The 18,397-nt window shown below is 33.2% G+C and overlaps 1 protein-coding gene across 7 annotated transcripts in view; it reads left to right on the forward strand.

Annotated features, from left to right (window-relative positions):
* Positions 1-18,397, forward strand: part of LOC106874003 (Kv channel-interacting protein 4) — a 479,441-nt gene that overhangs the window by 228,891 nt on the left and 232,153 nt on the right. Inside the window, exon 1 of one of the 7 annotated variants that reach the window (XM_052974219.1) lies at positions 6,548-6,778. The exons of the other annotated variants lie outside the window; for them this stretch is intronic. Within the exon in view, the coding sequence (XP_052830179.1) occupies positions 6,637-6,778 (142 nt within the window). The 5' untranslated portion in view covers positions 6,548-6,636. Of the gene's footprint in view, positions 1-6,547; positions 6,779-18,397 lie in introns of those variants that run through there. 7 annotated transcript variants of the gene reach the window in all.

An 18,397-nucleotide genomic window follows, 5' to 3' on the forward strand; every position in this document is an offset into this window, starting at 1 on the left:
ATATATATGTAGCTTTATAAAAAGTAATTATAAAAGCAAGTTGGATAATAATTTTTCATTTACATGTGTGTGTGTGCATTTATATTCATTTATATATATATATGTGTGTGTGTGTGTGTGTGTGTGTGTGTGATATATTAATGCTTGTCTTTATGTCAAGTTATATGTAATATAAAAAATCAACTTAATCACACACACACACACACATATACCTCACACACATACATATGCACACACACATACACACTTATGTAAATATACTGAAATACCACTTAGGAGTACAAACCATCAATCAACAGGTAATATTAATTTTTATAACCGGCATTATTTTGGTTTTAAAAAATTAGTAAAAACATATACATCAGACAATGTTTCATGCAAACTATACTACCCTATGTCACTATATATATATATATATATATATATATATACATACACACACACACTTATGTATATGTGCATATATATATATATATGCTTATATATATTCATATATATATGGGTATGTTTATGAGAGACTGTATGTGCATTTGTTTGGTGCACATGATGTATAAAGTTCATATAACGTTGTCATTTTATTTCAGTCTATATATATTTGATTTGCACTTCAAATATACAAAAAAAAAAAATTAAAAAAAGCAGAATTTGTACCTAATTTGGCCTATAGGCAGAGAAGTAAACATTTATAAGGAAATGAGAAATGGGATCTCAAGTGATCTTTAGTGATTTTCGTAAAGCCAACAGCAAAATAAATGAAGTGAAATGACTCAAACAGGGAATCATACCAATTCAACATAAATGAAGTTACAGAAACTTTCTCTACACTTTTACTTTTGTTTTTTTTTTGTTTGTTTGTTTTTGTTATTTTCTACTTAATTTGTTTTAGACGTGTAAATAATATTGAGCAAAATCACATTCACAATCCATACAATTTTCTCAGCTTTGTTACTTGGTTCGTGATTTCAGCAGTATTATAATATATAGAACTCTTCTCTCCCAGATATGAAGTCACTGATCGAGATTGTTTCAAATGATGTGTGTTTAAGTATATGTATGAATGTATGCATGTGTGTGAGTCCCTATTTATCCCTTCTCCCTCTCCTCCTGAACACACATTCACATCCCCACACACATACACACACCATGTGTGTGTGTGTGTGTATCCATATAAGATAATATATCAATATATATATGTAAATGTTTCAATATATAGGTGTAGCCATGGCTGTGTGGTAAGAAGCTTGCTTCCCAACCACATGGTTCCAGGTTCAGTCCCACTGCATAGCATCTTGGGCAAGTGTCTTCTACTATAGCCTTCAGCTGATCAAAGCGTTGTAAGTGGATTTGGTAAACAGAAACTGAAAGAAGTCCATCGTGTGTGTCTTTCTGTCTGTGTTTGTTCCCCCACCATCACTTGACAACTGATGTTGGTGTGTTTACATCCCCGTAACTTAGCAATTTGGCAAAAGAGACTGATAGCATATGTACTAGGTTTACAAAGAATAAATCCTAGGGAGCAGGGTCAATTTCTTCAACCAAAAAACCCTTTAAGATGGTGATCCAGCATGGCCACAGTCAAATAACTGAAACAAGAATAAAAGAATATACACACACAAAAAAATATTTAAAAATTTATTTTATAAGACTGAATTATCACAGCTGTCTGATGAATTTCGGTTGCATGAAACTTTGAGTAACAGTTTATGAAGTTTGTTTTGGCATCTATAAAATAGAGTGTACTTGTGTGTATCTCTCTGTGTGTATGTGTGTGTGTGCATACCTGCACACATGCATTAATATAAAAGTTGTAAAGTATATAAAAATATTTATGTACTCTGAACTACCATAATGATGAAATGTATGTAGGAAATTTAATATAGCTCTGTGTTTATTCTTAGATCCTGAATGATTGCTTTAAGATACAGGATGTATTTTGTAAATATGCCTGTAAAATTATTATGATTGCATGAAACTATTAGTAGCTCTTTCGGTTGTGTATTTAATTCGACATGTGTGTCTTTCTGTCTGTGTTTGTCCCCCACTACCACTTAACAACTGGTGTTGGTGTGTTTACGTCCCTGTAACTTAGCATTTTGACAAAAGTGACCAATAGAGTAAGTACCAGGTTTAACAAAAAATAAGTGCTGGGGTTGATTCATTTGGCTAGAAATTCATCAAGGTAGTGCCCCAACATGGCCACAGTCTAGTGATTGAAACATGTAAAAGAAAAAAAGACTGAAATGATGTTTGAAGGCATGTACATAACTAGAAAGAAAGAAGAACAAACAAAACCAAAAGCGAGCAGAAACAATATACTGGAAAAATATACTGAAAGCTAGACAAGCAAAAAACTGAACTCTATTAAAATGTTGGTAAAAAATCAGGGAAGTTCTTTCAGTTTCTGTCTACCAATTCCACTCACAAGTCTGGTCAACCTCAGGATATAGAAGACACTTCCCAATGTGCTACACAGTGGGACTGAACTCGGAACTGTATAGTTGAGAGTGCCTGTGCCTATAATTTCTACCATTCACAAATTTTAATTTGACTTTTAAAACTTTTTGAAAGTAAAAATTAAGTTGGCTCATGATATAAAAGACAAACTTTTTCTTCTTGGAGAATGGCTGCATAATGAGGAAACTGACTGTAACTTCATGGTCCATAGACTTCATTTGGAGGGAAAAAAATTTTCATCAGTAACAAGATTTATCCACAAGGGCATCTTATCCTAAACTAACATGCATGTAAAAGTGTGTGTACCAAACTGTATGTAAAAGTGTGTGTACCAAACTGTATGTAAAAGTTAAAAGGGTTCCAAAAATGGTAATTATTGTCACTGTTTGTCATGCAGTTTCTGAAAAGATTAAAAATATCCAGCTTGTTTGTTCTCTATACTTTTCCATCCATTGTTATACTTCATTCTTTGTATTTTGCTGATTGTAACAATTAAAGGTGTTACAAATTGATCCAAATTTGTGCTGCAAGCTGAAGAGCCACGGCAGCATACAAACACTCATGTCTATAAAGGTTTCTAAATACTCCACAGCATTTTGTCTAACACTCCACCCACCTTGGTATCTGTCACCCACTTTTAATATCAATAATAACAACAACAATCCTTTCTTCATTTGCCACAAGAGCCCATTACTAAAAGGATTATAAAGCATGTTAGATGTATCTATAAATGTGTTAGGTGGGAGTAGAACATAAATTTAATTGAAACAGGTCAATTAAATTTTTAAAAAGAAAACAATGTCAAGCTACCCACTGACATGGATGAGAAACGATCACCAAGATTAGATCAGAAAACCCCATCGACTCTGAACACATTTCACTGAGATCACTTTCTGCAAACTATAATCTCTGAAATTGCCCATGAACGTTTTGGCTTTAACTAAGCTTTGAAAAGTCCCAAACTTCATGGACAGAGATCCCATAGCTGTCAAAAGACAGCCTTCTACCCTGTTGGGTATTGACCCTCTAGCTTCTCAATCTGGACAATACTTGTTTTATCATCTTTTAGATTCAGTATAAAATCAAATTGACCACAGTTTATGTTTAAATTACCCTCAAGTTCAAGTATTACAGGAGAGCAGGGTACCATTCTTTTTTTTTTTTTTTTTTTTTTTTTTTTTTTTTGTTTATTTTTGTTTTTGGTGAAAACTTTCCAGCCTTTACTTTCAGTTCATTCAATTTTTTTCCCCTCTTTCCTTACTTCCTTGCTTTCCCCTATGGTTTTCCTACCTTTTCCTTTTTTTTTTTCCTAGTAAACCCAGCAAGTCACTATGGCGTGATTTCCAAAATCTGATATATGCACTTTATATGGCTTTTCCTTTGTGAAAGGCACAATAAGAGATTGAATATCTCTGTGAAAAATTTGTCATTTTTTTTTTTGTAATTTTTTAATTTGTCCTCGCTAGTAATACAGTGGCTCAACTGTCTTTTTGTAGTCTGTTAGTAGTGATTTTTCAGAACACACTAAAGCTATTAACCTAAAACATAATACATTTTTATTTTTTACGATTTTTTGTTTAAACATATTAGTTCTTCACATTATTAGCAACAAAAACCATATCTTGATCATCATAAAATTGTTTTTTATTCATGTTGTTATTGCTTGGTGGCACAGACCAACAGTTTTTTTTTTTTTTAAGACAGCAGAATAATGTATTTTCACTTACATTGTTCTCTACAAGTATTTTATATATTTCTTTTAATAGCTAACCCATTGACTGCAGTGTTGAAGCACCACTAAATACCTCACCATATTGTAAAGGTTCGAGAGACAATATTTGGAGACAATTTCCCATTGCCTTTTTTTAATAGCTTGACAAACAATTTTTAAAGTTCTCATAGCCTTTAGCAAAGGGGATATCTTGATGGGGCTGATTTAGGTGATGATGAGCTGAAACCCTGCAGATTGGAGAGAAATTTTTTAATTAATGTTGACAGAGAGGTTTTGAAAGGTACAGTTTGAATGGAAATATTGAAGCAAGATGCTTTGTATAATGGAAAGAGACAAGGGTATCAACTGGGTGAGGGTGGTTGCACAATTCAAATGAGCTGTGACTGTGGTATTCTCATGATAGGAGAAACGAAAGAATGACAGTGCCTGTGTTGGTTCACTGGTTGTAAAATAAATGCTGGGTGAGTAAAGGCTTGCCTATTAGTGCCAGCACTTGTAAACAAGTTATTCTAAAGTACAGACTCAATAAATGCAAGCAAAAGACTACACTGCTATAACAAAAACAAAACAAAACAAGTGTTTTCTGACCTGCTTTTGTTGCCAAGATGTGGATAAATATAGTCAGTGGAGTATTTAAGAAGCCTTTCTTTGGGTTAATAAAATTTTCTTATAAATATAGCTAAGCTGACAGACCTTTTCACCAGGCATAATTTACTGGCTTGATTGTTATTCGTGATGTGATTGTAGACTGAATGTATTACTCGCTGCAGCAAAAAGGAGGCAATCTTAGGAATTCACATGAATTGGCTCACCTATCAAGTAAGACAGAGAGAGTATGGGAGTAGCAGAGTTTTCTTTATTTTGTGTGAAATAATTAAAATAATTGCTTTATCTTACTGTAAAGTACAAAACTATACAAGTCTGTTGAAATCAAAAGATCGATTTATTATTCAACCTAATTTCTGCAGGTTTCCTTCCCTTTTTTTGTTCACTTTCATTGTTTCTTTCCTTTCTTAATATTTATTATTATTATTATTATTATTAACTCCTATATCTAAGATTTGATTTTATATTTATTTTCAATTTTTTTTTTATATATATACAGATTTTTTTTTTTGTGTTTTATTTATTTTTTTCTAGACAGTCTGCCAAATATTTTACCTGAAAGGAAATTGATTTATTCCCTTTGGATGGATATGCATGGCAAGATTGAGAAGATGTGAAAATGTCTGTGTATGTGTGCATATCAGAGTGTGTATATATATATATATATATATATATGCATGGTGTAGCCATGTGTAAGACTGCTTACATAATTAACTACATATATACACACACATAGACATATTGGTAATAAATATTAGTTATAGATGTTTGACCACATGTACACTCACACACATACACACACACTTTTTCTCTCAAGGAGAAATGGGTTGGTGAAATTGTGCATGCACATATATATATATATACAACTTTATGTGTCTGAATGTAATCTATATATGCTTATGTATGTGTGTGTGTATTTGTGCACATATATATATATGAGTGTATGTGTATGCATGTATTATCATGTAAGTATATATACATACACAAACATATTTTGTGCATGTATGTATAAACATATATGCAAATATGTGTGCATGCGCACACACACACACACTTACACATGTCAACAATTACTTTGCTACAAAAATCATTATCGATCCTATTGATTTAATCTATTTTGAAATTTTTCTCTTTTTACTTTCGGACAACTAAGACTCAAATGAACTTTAGTCAAACATCAGTAGAAATGAAGGGGGAAACCTATTCTTTTATTATTTTCTAACAGGAATTCAGTTATCACTCTCCCCAACTGAGGAATAGTCTGAAATTATAGTTTTTACTCTCATTTCATGTTTTACTGTTTCACATATATATATATATATATACGTACATATATATTATATTTACATAAATATATACACTTTCTGTCTCTCATTTTCTCTTTCACACACACACATACCCGTCTCTGTTATATAGCCTATGTAACTATGTCTGCTTAAGTTATTCTCTGAACTTTCTACATTGGGATTTCATTCACACACTGATGGCAGTGGAAGCAATCTGCTCACTATGAATAGATACATATCATCATGTCAGATTGACAGACGAAGCTGAACCAATAAGCTTTGGGATGCCAATTCACTAATTGGCTTGGCAATAGCAAATAATAGCCATCAAAGGAAAATTATAGATGTATATAGACAGGAGGAAAGAAGGAAAAATACTACAAAGCAAATTAAAAACAAAAAAAAAAAACAAATACAAAAGATAGCCAACCAACTGGACAGATAGACATAATTATCGAAAACTTTTCAAGAAAAAAAAACAGAAAAAAAACATCAAAAGTAGATATAAGTCAGAATGAAAAGTTTGGTGAGAGCAAAAAAGTGAAAACACTGATTGAGATGGAGGTGCTTGGTGTGAAAGACCTTTTAAATCCTAAATTGAGGAAAGATATTAAAAGAAAAATTAGTCATTGGATACAGTCATGGTGCTTTAGAAAGTTCCAAGATCCATGCCGTGATTCTAATTCTGCAATATCCAGCCGTAAGTTTTTCACACAAGATGCATATATCTCGGTTCTGTCTGCATGTCTTGTTTCTAATATGTTTGTTTTGTTTTGATTTTTAGAAACCGAATGTGATATCATATTGCTTGTTAACATCCATTTGAAATATGTCATGATTAAAATATTAGTTTTATTTTATCTTATTGTATATTTAAAAAATCTTATTCCAATAATTATCTAATTACATTCAATGAATATTGTTTTATTGCACTGTTGCAGGAGAAAGAAAAGGGGGGGAATAATATTGTTTTTATTAATTATAATCCAGTCTGATGATACTTTTAAAGGAATTTACTGAACTAAATCATGAATAAGCAGATTAAATTCCACCACCACCACCACCATTTTTTTTTAAAATTAAATTATAACATTAATTCCTAAACAAATATTTCTAGAGTTCTGTTTCTATTTCTAAGTAATAATTAATTAATTAATTACATACAATGACCCCACCACCACTATCACATCTTTCATCATCACCACTTATTTCATCACCACCACCACCACTTATTTCATCACCACCACCACCACCACCACCAGCATCTCACTATGTTTATTTTCATTGACATGGTTGAATTGGTCTCCATCATGACATATCCCACCCACTTCTTTATTATATATTTTCGCATAATGACATAATTTCACCCCTCATTGGTACCTCCTACACTTGGTATGTGGAATGGTTTCCATGAGCACATATCACCAACTTGCATCACATGTCATACCATGCAGTTGTCTCCCCTGCACACTTTAGTTGATGTCTTTAATGCCCAGATTCTGTCTCAATTTCTTTCCACATCTAATATATATATATATATATATATATATCGCAGGTATGGCTGTGTGGTAAGAAACTTGCTTCCGAACCACATGGTTCCAGGTTCAGTCCCACTGTGTGGCACCTTGGGCAAGTGTTTTCTACTATAGCCTCGGGCTGACCAAAGCTTTATGAGTGAATCCGGTAGGCGGAAACTGAAAGAAGCCCATAGTGTGTGTGTGTGCATATATATATATATATATATATATATATATATATATATATATATATATATATATATATATATATATATATATATAAATATATATATATATATGTATGTGTGTGTGTTTGTTCCCCCCACCACCACCACCATTGCTTGACAACTGATACTGGTGTGTTTATAGCCTTGTAACTTAGCAGTTCAGCAAAGGAGAATGACAGATTACGTACTAACCTTACAAAGAATACATCCTGGAGTCGATTCATTCGATTAAAATCCCTTCAAAGTGGTGCTCCAACATGGCCACAGTCAAATGACTGAAACGAGTAAAAGAAAAGATAGATAGATAGACAGACAGGCAGACAGATATGCCATACTCAATTTATTCCCAACCTTTCCATCTCTTCTGTTCACAGATTTCCTTAACATTTTATTACTCCTGCATCCATTGTTCTCCCATACTCTTATAATATATATATGGGTCTTTGGGAGATGTTTGTATTTTGCGAAACATGTTATATTATGTTGTTACATGCTGCTTAAAACCTGTCATAGTTTTTATCTTGTTCTACACGTACAGCAATGAATCTTGTTGTTGCTTTGGAAACTGGAAGTTAATTTCAGTTTAACATTTTTGCAAGTTTATTTGCGTTTATTTCTTATATTCTATAGATTCGGTATTGAATAGAATTCTTTCACACCTTGAATTTACAGGAGGAATTTGTTTGTTGTCATTTATTTAACATTAGTGATTCATAATAACTTGAATTAATATGTAAATATTCATTAACAGATTGGCTTTACATTTTCTTTAAACCATATATCAGTAAGCAGATAGGATAGCACCTTTTACACTCTGACCTAAATGACACTATCGCAATTATTTTCATTATTATTGTTATCATTATTATTTTTATTATTATTATTATTATTATTATTATTGGCGGTGAGCTTAGCAGCATTTCATTCATCTTTATATTCTAATTTCGAATGAAGCCAACATTGCCATTCATATTTTTAGGGTTGATAAAATATGTAGGCATAGAAGTGACTGTGTGGTAAGTAGCTTGCTTACCAACCACATGGTTCCGGGTTCAGTCCCACTGCGTGGCAGTTTTGGGCAAGTGTCTTCTACTATAGCCTCAGGCCGACCAAAGCCTTGTGAGTGGATTTGGTAGACGAAAACTGAAAGAAGCTTGTCGTATGTATGTATATATATGTGTGTGTGTGTGTGTGTGTATATGTGTTGGGTGTCTGTGTTTGTTCCCCAATATCGCTTGACAACGGATACCGGTGTGTTTACGTCCCCGTAACTTAGCAGTTCGGCAAAAGAGACCGATAGAATAAATACTAGGCTTACAAAGAATAAGTCCTGGGATCGATTTGCTCGACTAAAAGTGGTGCTCCAGCATGGCCGCAGTCAAATGACTGAAACAAGTAAAAGAGTAAAAGAGTACCTATTGACACTGGAGTCACTGTAATTAACTAGCCCCTTTCGCAAAAATTTCAGGTCTTGTGCTTGCAGTACAAAGGATTTTTGCTGTTGTTGTTGTTATTAAAATGGTGAACTGGCAGAATTGTTACTGCGCTGGGCAAAATGCTTAGCGGCATCTCATTCGTCATTACATTCTAAGTTCAAATTCCACCACAGTTGACTTTTGCCTTTCATCTTTTCAGGGTTGATAATATAAGTACCAGTTGAACACTGGAGTCGATGTAATCAACTTACTCCCTTCCCTAAAATGGCTGCCCTTGTGGCAAAATTTGAAACCGTTATTATTATTTTTATTATTATTATTATTATCATTATTGTTATTATTATTATTATTATTATTATTATTATTATTGTTATTGTTATTATTATTATTATTATTATTATTATTATTATTATTATACATATCGGTGGTACATAAAAGCGTCCATTACACTCTCAGAGTGGTTGGCATTAGGAAGGGCATCCAGCCATAGAAAGCCATGCCAAATCGGACTGGAGTCTGTTGCAACCTTCCAGCATGCCAGCCCGGTCAAACCGTCCAACCCATGCCAGCATGGACAACAGGCGTTAAAGGATGATGATGATTGGCAGTGAGCTTAGCAGCATTTCATCCATCTATATATTCTGAGTTCAAATTCTGTCGAAGTCAGCATTGCATCTCATCCTTTCAGAGTTGATGAAATAGGTACCAGTTGAGCACTGGGGCCAGTGTAATTGACTAGCCCCTTCCGCAAAAATTTCAGATTTTGTACCTACAGTACAAAGGATTTTTGTTGTTGTTGTTGCTACTACTGTTGTTGTTGAGACAGTAAGCTGACAGAATCATTACTGTGCCAGGCAAAATGCTTAGCAGCATTTCATCCGTCATTACATTCTGAGTTCAAATGCTGCCAAGTTTTGGCTTTGCTTCTCATTCTTACAGGGTTGATAAAAATAAGTACCAGTTGAACGCTGGGGTTGATGTAATCAACTTATTCCCTTCCCCCCAAAATATTGGTCTTGTACCAAAATTTGAAACCATTATCATCATCATCTTCATCATCACCATCATCAACATCAAAAACATAGGTGAGACATCCAATGAAATATTGCTCTCACATCCAAGACAATGCGACTGGATGCAGAGACATCCTAGACTTCATTTGAAGAAAAGCCACTTGACTGATAGAGCCCCAGCTAGTTTGGTGCCACCTCTATGCAAGCATTCAAATACACTCATCTCACCTCCTCTTCTTCTCACCTTTATTTCTACCCGTCCATCCCAATTCCCCATATTAACAATGACATCCTCCTTTTGGAATATGCTTAAGTGTATGTGTTTTTGTGTGTGTGTGTCTTTGTCACCTAAAACCATTTGACAACCAGTGTTGGTTTGTTTATGTCCCATAACTTTGCAATTTGCAAAAAGAGACCCACAGAATATGTACCTGACTTTAAAAAAAACAATAAATAAATGCTGGGGTCTATTTGTTCAATTAAGTCCTTCAAGACAAAAAGATGTGTAAAGATTAAAAGGTAGTATTGCCAAGTTTAAAAAGTTGGAAAACATTGAGATTTTATTAAACATAGCAATTTCTCCGACCCCTTTCAGTCATCAGAAGCTAGTTTTTCTCATAAGGGGATTGTGCCCTTCCCCCAATGCAAAACTTTAGCCTGATGGACATAGCTACTGAATCAGTCATGAATCCAAAAATACTCACACTTAGAAATTACTGGACAGTCATAAATGATGTGGTCAGTCATCTCTTTATAACAATTGCAGAGTCTAGACTTGATGTTATTTTCATTTCTCATTTATTTTGGTTTTGTAATTATCTTTGATTTGGCATTGCTCCTGTCTATTATTATCATTATTAGCACCAAGTCTATCATGAAACTTGACCTGTCACCTTCCTTTGGACATAAGGGCAAGTGGTCTTCCTGTGTCTGGTGGCTATAGTAGAAAAGGTCCTATGTTAGACAAATTTATAAGGACTAAGGAGCAGCATTTCCTTCTTCAGTTAACCCCTTATCAATTTGTCTTAGAGAGGAAAGTTATGATGAAAAGAGAGATCTTACCTCCTTCTACGAAGAGCTACAAGAATGCCATAAGTGAATGGGTCTACTCTCAAAGTACACCAATAAGATGGAGAACACATCTAAGAGAAGATACACTGCCTCAGTAATAAGGATCATTCTGAATCCGTGGGGTTCCCTGTTTGATACCAGGAGGACGTTCCACTGTTGTTTTTCCTGTCTATTTTCTCATATTCAGTCTTATGTTTTCATACCTAGAGCCCTTGCCCCTATTATTACTGGCACTGTTCTATTTTCATGCCCCACATCCCTAGATTTCAATTATAATTTCCTAGCACTCAGTTTCTCCACCTCTATATTTTGATCAGAGAGAACTGAGATATTTATCAAATTACAGACATTTTCGTTCAATTAAGGTTATTAGTATTAGTATTAGTATTAGTATTAGAAAGTATTATAGGGTGGCAAGCTGGCAGAATCTTTGGCACATAAGACAAAATGCTTAATGGTGTTTCATCTGTCTTCATGTTTTGAGGTCAACTGTGTCTTTCATCCTTTTCAGGTTTGATAAAATAAGTACCAGTCAAGTACTGGGGTTAATGTAACCAACTTAACCCCTTCCCTGAAATTGCTGGCCCTGTGCCAACATTTAGAATCAATATTAGAAAATATTATTACTACTGCTGCTGCTGCTTGTATCAGCAGTGTTGGTGGTGCTCCCCACCCCAACACGTTTGGCTATATCCGTCTTAATCTGTTAATCAGCAAACTTCTTGACTAACTAAATCAGTGTGATTAGTAAACAGGATGAAACAAGCTTCAGCTATTATAGTGCACTCCACACTAACACATGTAAACTTAAGTATGTAATACTTGGTTGACTAAATATCCATCTCCTTCAGAAAGATTAATCTAGTTATTTAACAACAATTTCTGATCTTTAATGTACTTTGTCCTACAACAGCCTTTGCTTCTTTAAACTTGTTTGCTCTACACTTAATTAGATGTACAAGTCACACCTACATCTTATATTTTAGCAATGAACTACATCTTAATAACTTGATAATCCTCTACAACATTTTCCCCTATCCATCTTTCCAAATGCAGAACATTCTATCACACACAATGATGTTTACCAAGCATCAATGCTCATAGATGCAAGCTAAACATTAACCAAATCTTAGCAATCGAGTAGGTTTCAAGAGGCTCCTTAGTACTAAAGACTTTTGTCCTTTCCCTTAGACTTATCACTATGTAAAATACATATGTTTGTTTATCTTACATTCAGATTATCTAAACCAAACTTATTAGTTTACTCAGGTACATACCTGTAGTTATTTTACTTTGATTTATATCTTGAGTTATACTAAAAGTCATTCCTAGCTGTAGGACTACCTACATCAAAACACAGGCACAAAAATATGTGCGCCTGTACACACACACACACACACACACACACAATGGGCTTCTTTTAGTTTCCATCTACCAAATCCACTCTCAAGGCTTTGGTCAGCCCAAGGCTATAGTAGAAGACACTTGCCCAAGGTGCTATGCAGTGGGACTGAACCTAGAACCATGTTGTTGAGAAGCAAGCTTCTTACCACACAGTTAAGCCTGTACCTATATAAGTATTCTGAGTCTGAATTTTACATCTCCAATAGTCAGTAATTGATAAAATATGTACCAGTAATTCATTGATCTCATTTCAATTGATTATAATTTTTGGCTGTATGGTAATAAGAATATTTAGCCTGTATGTATACTCATAGACGTTTTTTCCTTACACATGCACGCTCCCACTTTGCACCCCTCACCATCACCACCACCAAATGGTGCTTAACAATTTGTATCCAATAAATAGAATGGTCTTATTAAAAATCAAGATAATATTAGGAAAGATCAATAAATTAATAGTTGTATGAATGAACACATGTTCAATGATACTGCAGAAGACATACAGATGTATTCATTATTGATCTTCGATAAAAACAACCATGTTAACGCACTCAGTAATTTAACATTAAAAAGTGATTTAGAAAAGTCTGTTAATCTATTCCTTAAGAAATGTTTATTTCCATATAGACTTCCATTAATGTAGCTTCGGACAGATTCTCTTTCAGCTGGTTTTCATTAAAACATGCTCGAATTCTGTAGCAGTTGAATATTTACAATTATGAATATTGCAATAATATTTTATAAAATTTTACGAAGAAAATTTTAATATTTTAGGAAAATGAATATTATTTTGTATTCTCACATTAAGGTCATTAAAAGAATGTTCTGTATGTATAATATTTGGAATATTATTGATGGATTTTTATGTAGGGCATTATTGTGAACATATAACCTGATGAAAGCTATTCCTCTTAAGTAAAAAGTCTCCTTAATTTCAGCTAGACAATGTAAAGTTACAAAATATTTATCTTTTATGCATTAGTTTCAATGCTGATAATGGTCGGCTTCTATAGAGTTATGTTCATCGTTGCCTTACCCAAGAACACGGGACGGAATTAGGAAGAAGATATTATGTATGAACCCATAAGTTATTTGTAGTAGCATCTTATAGCTTCAACTACCCTTGATTCTGAGCCTCACTGTGAAGACTATCATTATTATTATTATTCAAGATGGCAGAATCATTAGCATGTTGGGCAAAATGCTTAGTGGCATTTCATTTGTCTTTACATTCTGAGTTCAAATTCCAGCAAAGTCAACTTTGCCTTTCATCTTTTCAGAGTTACCCTTGCTTATACTTTGCTCTGAGACCAAACAACTAGTATATATAATAACCCTATATAGTAACTGTTTATACAAAGGAAAATATTGTAATAGTCATTGTTTTAGTTGAATTGCTGTGGTTAGCATGCATAATTATATTATCAATATGCAACCTATATATCGTTAATATAACCTAATTTATCTCAACGTTGTGTCTAGCTTGAGAAACAATCTCATATTACTGCTGTTATATTTTCCAAACTGTAATGTTCAGCATCCAAATAGATTTCAATAGAATTTCATTTCTTTCCTTTTTTAAGTGGAAAATTTACAATAAAAATATGTATAGTTGAGAAACACTGTCTGTGTGGATGGAGACAATCCCGGGAGATTGAATTAGGACCAACATCACAGTAAGCAGATCAATAACTAGCAACAGTATCTATACATGGGTAATAACTAATACCACAAGTACCAGAACCTATAAATAGAAGCAAAACTGTATTTAAGAATAAAGTCAGTTCTAAAGTAAATGTGAAATAAGAAAATAGCCAAGTTACTGGATTAGCAGTGCAATGCCTTATGAATTCAGATTTAATCTAAGTCTCAGTGCACAAGGGAAATGGCTTAATGGATAAGGTATTGGGCTACTGTTTCTTGGTTTATGAGTTCAACTCCATCACTAGCATTTTGTCATGTCTTTGTGCAGAACTTTTTATTTTAAATATTTTACTGTCAAGAATACCAACAAGTACTTCAAGAGAAAGTTATGTAAAAACACGGGTCTCCAGTCCAGGGGAAAATGTATCTCTAAAGGGTCCCTGAAGTTTGTAATACTCCAAGGCAGATTTTAATAAATTAAGGAAGCTGATTTTTAAAATGTATAAAAGATGCTTGTACAATATATATATGCATATATATAGAGAAAGAGTGCATTAGTTTACAAACTTTAACAAGTATCTCTAGAATATCTCTTTCTTGGTTAGTTTGTTTTGTTTTCATTTGGGATTCTCAGGAAGAAAGACAAACAATTCTAAATCGTTCATTTCATGTCCATTTTCTATGCTTGGAATAGTTTATGAAAATTTTATCGTCTACATATCATTCTGTGTGGCGAATTTGTTACTTAAATGTTTTTATCTCCTAATCTTTCTTCTGTAAAACCTTTATTTTTGATCTCTGATTACAAAAGAGTACAATAGCTGTTTTTCACTTCTGAATCTGTCCAAGCTCTTTGATTCACAAACTCTAAATCTTATCTCTATATCATAACTTTTGTACTTTTAAATATGTAATATATTTGGGAGTCTTGTAATATTGAAAAAATTAACGAACTGAGTAATCAGACTTAAATTATCAAGAAACAATATTACTATTCCAGCTTTTTGAGGTTAAACAATATTTTGCCCCTGCTTATTTCGTCTCAGTAAAACTCTTTTTTTTTTTTTATAAAATTTGTAAATTTTAAAATAGCATTTATGTTACCAAAGTCTACATCTTTAGATTCTTCTTTCACACATTCTTTGCAACAACATCTGTCAATTTTTCTCCAACTCAGTTTTTTTTTTTTTCTTTATCAGAAAATGAAGAAAACATTTCAAGAGGTGTTACATATTTCTTCCAACATGAATGTGTGTGTGTGTGTGTGTGTATGTATGTGTGTGTATGTATGTATGTATGTATGTATGTATTTGTGTATGTATGTCATTGTTCAGTTTTGTTTCAAGATTTCATGCTAATAGAGAAAGAGTTGGTTTCTAACCTAGATCCAAGACTCCTTCATTGGAATTTCAACATCAACAACAGGATATTTTTGTATGTATGAATGTATGTATGTATATGTGCAGATTTGTAAGTTTTGCTTTATGTATGTATTCTCATGCATATAGTTGCATATCTAGACATGCTCATATATATTTACTTGATAAACTTCTAGAAAGCTTTACAGACTTATACACACACATGCATATATATATATATATATATATATATATATGATGGGCTTCTTTCAGTTTTCGTCTACCAAATCCACTCACAAGGCTTTGGTCGGCCCAAGGCTAAAGTAGAAGATACTTGCCCAAGGTACTACGCAGTGGGACTGAAACCAGGACCCTGTGGTTGGTAAGCAAGCTACTTACCACACAGCCACTTCTATATATATATATAGATAGATATATAGATAGATAGATATATGCATATTATGTAATTTGTATATTTTACATACATATATGCCACTTATAAAAACAAAGATGTATACATGCATACACACACTTAGACACACTTGTATGTGTGTGTGTGCATGTATATGTGTCTAAGTGTGTATGTATGTGTACATCTTTGTTTATAAGTGCCATACGTGTACATGATATGTCAAATTATGTAGCTTTCAGATAGAGATTGTGTTGAAAGTTTATCTAAATCTCTGTAGAAGAGACTATTGGACAACCTTGTAATAACACTTTATAAAAAGGAACTAAAACTACAGATCTAATGTTATCAACATCGATTATTTTGTTAGAGACACTCTAAGAATCCATGTGACAATATTGATTTACTATAGCATTCTCAGTTTCTACGAGGGTTACTTATAGTGCTTAGAACTTGTCTAATTGACTTCAGTAAACACCAAATTCTATTTAAGCTTATAATTCTCTTTGACACATCTGTCAATGGAGTAGCTTCAAACAGTTATTTATGGACTTCAAACAGTTTCAGATTGAAACTAGATATTTCAATGCATCTGGTAAAATAGTTAGTAGAATTTATAGCCAATTAATTAAATTATAATTCTGTCATCAATGACCATATTTGGAATTTACTATGCTTTTCTCTTTTTCTGGCGGGGAAGAAATATCCCTGACTGCAGTTGCTGCTACTGATCTGCCAAGATGGCTCAAGTGCTGTTAATATTCTGTTTAAACATCTGTAGAAAGACATGTACTGAAGAATATATGAGCAGAAATGATGGGATGGCATGTTTTATGTAGGATGTAGAAGATACGACAAGGAAAGGAAAGATAGTCTTTGAGTTAAAGATTGTATGTAGCTTGTTTGTTTAACTCTTTAGCATTCAGATTATTTTGTCAACTGTGATGCTTTATTATTCACATTGTTTTGAATTAGTAATGCATTATCTCATAGCTTTGAGGTTCTGATGAAGTGATTGTTTATTTTTAGAATGACATTATAGGGTGGGTGTGAGAGGTCAGATTTGGCCAGTTTAAGCATAAATCATGTAGAATATTTGGGCCAGATTTTGCTGGTTTAAATGCTAAAGGATCAAAGAAGTAGTTGTCATTATATTTGTTTGTTTAAAGCAGCAGTTGTTGTTATGTCTGTTGTAATGGAGACAAAAAGGGAAACAGCACGACTGCAGGTCTTATCAAGCTACTTCAGAGATAACCAGCAACTGGTCTATGTTAGAGTATTTTCTGACTGCAAATAGGAAACCTAGTCTTTTGGATGCAGTTTTGCTTTGTCATGTATGTGAGGCAACCATGAGTTATAATCAGAGGTTCTGAAGCCCATCACTTCAAGGTTTATTATTTATAAAGAAAGACTAATTCTTTGATATGTGTAACAACTGTATTTTTGAGATACTGAAGGATGATTCAACCATTTTAATTAAATACAGATTATATGTTACATAATCTTGTGTTTTATTTTTAGTTGGTATTAACTAATTACTTAGATCAAAATATCAATGTTTTCAAAAATCGGCTGATTACATAATAAAGATAACAATGTCAGAATTTAAATGATGTTGCTAAATATCAAACTATAAATGTTATTTTTTACTACACCATCTGTTGTCAGTTACAAATGTCTTAGAAACGAAAGACATTTAAGAACATTGAAAACGTTTCGTTAAAAAGCTTCATGATTAAACATCATCATAAGAGTGAAAGGGGAAAATATCTTATTTCTAAATGGTCTTTATTCTACTGAGTCACAAGTAGAGGTAGAATGCATGAGTGGATGGTTATGTAACTAACAGGATTTGGGGCACGGTATTTTGCAAATGAACACATTGCATATTTAGGAAGTACACTTAATTACATGGGGTATTGTTTATTTAGATGTAGGAAACAAATAATAGATATCAGTGTATCCAGAAAGGATATCAGCAATAAATTTGTGATGCATTGAGGGAGAGATTTATTTTTCAGTCGGTTATAGTATCATTATCAAAGAAACACAAAATTATTATTGGCACATAAAATACACCATTTTGAGCATGGCCGTTGCCAGTACCTCCTGACTGGCCTTCATGCCGGTGGCACGTAAAGGCTCTCACTACACTCTCAGAGTGGTTGGCGTTAAGAAGGGCATCCAGCTGTAGAAATTCTGCCAAATTAGATTGGAGCCTGGTGTAACCATCTGGTTCA

Source organism: Octopus bimaculoides, chromosome 18 (assembly GCF_001194135.2).
Source record: "Octopus bimaculoides isolate UCB-OBI-ISO-001 chromosome 18, ASM119413v2, whole genome shotgun sequence".
Taxonomy (NCBI): domain Eukaryota; kingdom Metazoa; phylum Mollusca; class Cephalopoda; order Octopoda; family Octopodidae; genus Octopus; species Octopus bimaculoides.